The sequence below is a fragment of the Salvia miltiorrhiza genome, chromosome 3 (genome assembly GCF_028751815.1).
Source record: "Salvia miltiorrhiza cultivar Shanhuang (shh) chromosome 3, IMPLAD_Smil_shh, whole genome shotgun sequence".
NCBI lineage: Eukaryota > Viridiplantae > Streptophyta > Magnoliopsida > Lamiales > Lamiaceae > Salvia > Salvia miltiorrhiza.
The window spans coordinates 61301054-61305165 of record NC_080389.1 but is presented as its reverse complement, the minus strand read 5'-3'; the positions used below and the strand labels follow the sequence as shown (position 1 = coordinate 61305165).

General features: G+C 45.4%; 1 protein-coding gene across 1 annotated transcript; it reads left to right on the top strand.

Annotated features, from left to right (window-relative positions):
• Positions 1 to 286: 286 nt before the first annotated feature.
• On the top strand, positions 287 to 3050 carry LOC131015167 (cytochrome P450 71D95-like). The gene is made up of 2 exons (XM_057943438.1): positions 287 to 1291; positions 2175 to 3050. Exons 1-2 carry the CDS (start codon positions 368 to 370, stop codon positions 2799 to 2801), a joined length of 1551 nt encoding a protein of 516 aa, XP_057799421.1. The 5' UTR covers positions 287 to 367; the 3' UTR covers positions 2802 to 3050.
• Positions 3051 to 4112: the final 1062 nt, after the last annotated feature.

Here is a 4112-nt window from a genome sequence, read left to right as displayed (position 1 = left end):
GATTTTAGGACTTTTGACTTATATTTTTTGATACATAAGCGTGAGGGATAATAAAGGTGCCATAATAAAGCCGACATACACGTTTAGGTATCAAAAAATCTAAGTCAAAAGTCCAAAAATCAATTTCTATTTGAGAGTGTTTTATGCCCATGGGAAAAATCAGAAAAAATCGAAAGGTTGTGTATTTTTTTTTCAAATTTTAAAGGTTATGGGAAAAATTAAAATTTGTTGAAAGTTCGTGTATTTTACAGCAAATATCCCACTATATAAATAGAGGCGTTTGGCTTTTGATAACTCGATCAAAACAAATAACAAGCAATAATGAAGCAACACAAATAATAAGAATCACAAGACCCTCTCTCTTGAAATGGAGATTACAATTATCCAATTAGCCTTGACTATAACCACCCTCCTCCTTCTGACACGTGTCACTCTCTTATTCATCAATCCATGGAAATCAAAGCCACCACCCAATCCCAAGCACCACCACCACCACCACCACCGGCCGCCGCCGCCGCCTAGCCCGCCGCAGCTCCCCGTGATCGGCCACCTCCACCACCTCGTAGGCAAGCTGCCGCACCGTGCCCTCGCGGAACTCTCCCGGAGACACGGCCCCGTCCTCCTCCTCCGCCTCGGCCAAGTCCCGGCGGTGGTAATCTCGTCGGCGGCGGCGGCGAGGCAGGCCCTGAAAACCCAGGACCCCGCCTGCGCCGACCGCCCCGAAAGCATCGGCACGAGGATCATGTGGTACGACCACGCCGACCTCGCCTTCAGCCCCTACGGCGAGCACTGGCGGCAGATGCGGAGGATATGCGTGCTCGAGCTCCTCAGCAGCCGCAACGTCCGCTCCTTCGCCGTCGTGCGCGGCCTCGAGGTCGCCCGCCTCGTCGGCTCGCTCCGGGCCTCGGCCGGCGGGGCGGTGGACCTCACGGCGGCGGTGTTCGCCGCGACGAGCGCCACCTCGTGCCGCGCGGCGTTCGGGAAGGTGGTGGGGGGCCGCGACGCGCTGGTCGGGATGATTAGGGAGGCGGTGGGCATGGCCAGCGGGTTCGAGGTGGCCGACCTGTTTCCCTCGTCGAAGTTGCTGAGCGTGCTGTGCTGGAACAGGTACAGGCTGCTGAGGATGCGGCGGAGGGTTGATAGGATTCTGGACGTGATCGTGGAGGAGCACCGCCGCAAGAAGAGCGGCGAGTTCGGCGGCGAAGATATCGTCGACGTTATGCTCAGGATGCAGGAAAATGAAGAGCTCCATTTCCCTATTACTGATCACAACATCAAAGCCATCATTTTCGTAAGCCCCTCAATCTTGAATTAATCTATTTCGTATTTTCGATAAATTAAACTTTTATGATCTTCAAATTTAGGCAGACTTCCGAAAATCTGAAGGATGTTAATTGAACATTTAGATTTTTAAACTCAACTCGAGATTTCGGTATTAGGAAAGACCAACTCGTGATCAGAAACTCAAAAAATGAAGCTAACTGTGCGTGTATTGGCCTATGGTATATGGTTAAAGTGCAAGCTTTGAGGTTTTGGTTCGAATTCATTGTCGCGCGATCTATTTATTTATTTTATTTACTTGTGTAATTTATTAAAAAAAAATGAAGCGAACTTATTGGATGTGTACTAATTAATCTGTCATTGTAAAAAATGCACGGGACATAGTTTTTAGAAAAAAACATATATCTATCCTTATTTAGAAGAAAGAAAAGGTAGAATTTTGAATTGTGCGGCCTAGAATCTCTATCGTCCATTGCAGAATTGTGAAAGTGATGGGATAAAGTTTTATTTTAAAATATAAATTAGGAATATTTCAACTCTTAAATCGTAAAAATTTACAATGGATTCATATATAGCAAAAAATATAATTATTCTGAATTCATCATGTTTTCACAATTAATTCTTAATTAATTCATATTTTATAATGGGTTAATTTGTACACATTGTGTGATATCTCTTGTAGCATTGCGAATAATCGATGTATCAATGAAAATTCACAAAAATGATAAGGACATGCATGTATTCAAAATAATTAAGAATTTCCATAGATAAAATTTGATAGTATTTTTTTTCAAATTTTAGACACGTATCGATCATCCGTGAACATAATAGGATATGTTAAAATAGTGAATTATTATTATTTTTTGAAAATGTTAGTATTATACAATATGCAGGACATGTTCTCGGCCGGAACCGAAACGACGTCGACGACGATCGACTGGGCGATGGCGGAGCTGATGAGGAACCCCACGGTGATGGAGAAGGCGCAGGCGGAGATCCGGGGCGGCCTAAAGGGGAAGACGAGCGTGGAGGAGAGCGACGTGGAGGCGCTGAGATACCTAAAACTGGTGATCAAGGAGACTCTGCGGCTGCACCCGCCGATCCCATTGATTCCGAGATCGTGCAGAGCCGAATGCGAAGTGGATGGATACGCAATCCCGCTCAACTCCAAAGTCATGATCAACGCCTGGTGCATGGGCCGGGACCCGCAATACTGGGCCCGGCCCGAGATGTTCTGGCCCGAGAGATTCGAGGGCAGCACCGCGGACTTCTCGGGCAGCAGCTTGGAGTACATTCCGTTCGGGGCAGGGCGGAGAGCCTGCCCGGGGATCGGCTTCGGGCTGGCCGCGGTGGAGCTGACGCTGGCGCAGCTTCTCTATCACTTCGACTGGGAGATGCCGGAGGGAATGAGCCGCGACGGCGTCGACATGGCGGAGGCGGAGGGAATCGCCGTCGGTAGGAAGAACGGTCTCGTTGTGGTCCCCACGCCCTATCGACATTCTTATTCGATTGCTATCTGATCATTTATGTGATTTGGTTGCCAAATCTACTCTGCTTTTCTTCGATATATATATATATCTAGTAATTATTTCTTTGGCATTTCGTTTGATTATGATAATAGTATTTCAGTTGGAAATCAGCCCAGAGCATTTGCAACACACTAGACACGAGAGTAGTTTGCGGCTGGAGAATTTTCTCTTTGTATCATTGTAGTAAAATTTATGAAATAGACTTCCTATGTATATACATATAGTATATTTTTTGTTTTATTAGAGTGTGCTTACTTTAATTGTATAATTTTCATTGAAAAAGAATGGATAAAGAAAGATGATCTAATATCATATATTTATTACATATAGAAGATGATTAATTAATTTAACTTTATATTTAAAATAGGGTTAAGTATCAAATAAGCCCCTATCATAGTAGCCCTTTTCATGTTTGGCTCCCTATAGTCGAAGTTGGGCCAACTAAACCCTCAAACTGCCTAAAATCGAATAATTGGGCCCTCCGCCCTAACGGATGTTTAACACCGTTAAGATTTTTTTTATTTTTTGTTTAAATTTCGACAAAGTCATCGGAAACTCGCCGGAAAATACACCTCTTATTTTCTCTTCCGCTTTTCCAGATTCCGGCGGTATCAACCGCTCATTTCCAGATTCCTCATTCATTATTCTTCCTTAACCTCAACCTGCCCAGGGAAGCGCACGTCAGAGCTCTTGCGCCAGCAGATTCGGGGCGGAGAGATGGGGCAGGACCACCCACCCTCGCAGAGATGGCGACCGGCAACGGCAGCTCGGCTGCCTGCTGGTGTTCCAGCACACCAAATCTTCATCCTTAAATTCCTCAGAGGCATTCTATCGCGGTGTTCCAGCACACCAAATCCCTCAGAGGCATTCTATCGAACATCTTGTGCGCATCCTGAACCGCGCCGAATATGACATCCTTAAATTAATATTGCACTAACATTTTCCAACAAAATCAAGAATCATCCTTTTCACATCTCAAATTTCACTAAACATATACATACGCAGAAGTGTGAATAAGAAAAAGAGGGCATTGAACATTTATGAGTAACAAAAGAAACGATTTTTTTTACAAAAGGTTGAGTCTTGAAGCTCTGATTTTATTCTTCTTTTTCGAACTTGCGCTGTCAAGTCGGAGGCGGGTGGTGCTGGGATGTTAACTGTGTGTTGTCGGCAGCGGCGACGGCTTTCATTGCTACTCGCCGGACTGTTTTGAGAGGGATATGAGAGAGAGAGAGACTTGAGGAGAGAGAGTGGTGGGTGTTGTCTTGGTGGTGGCTTAGCTGCCGTTTCTCTTTCTGACAG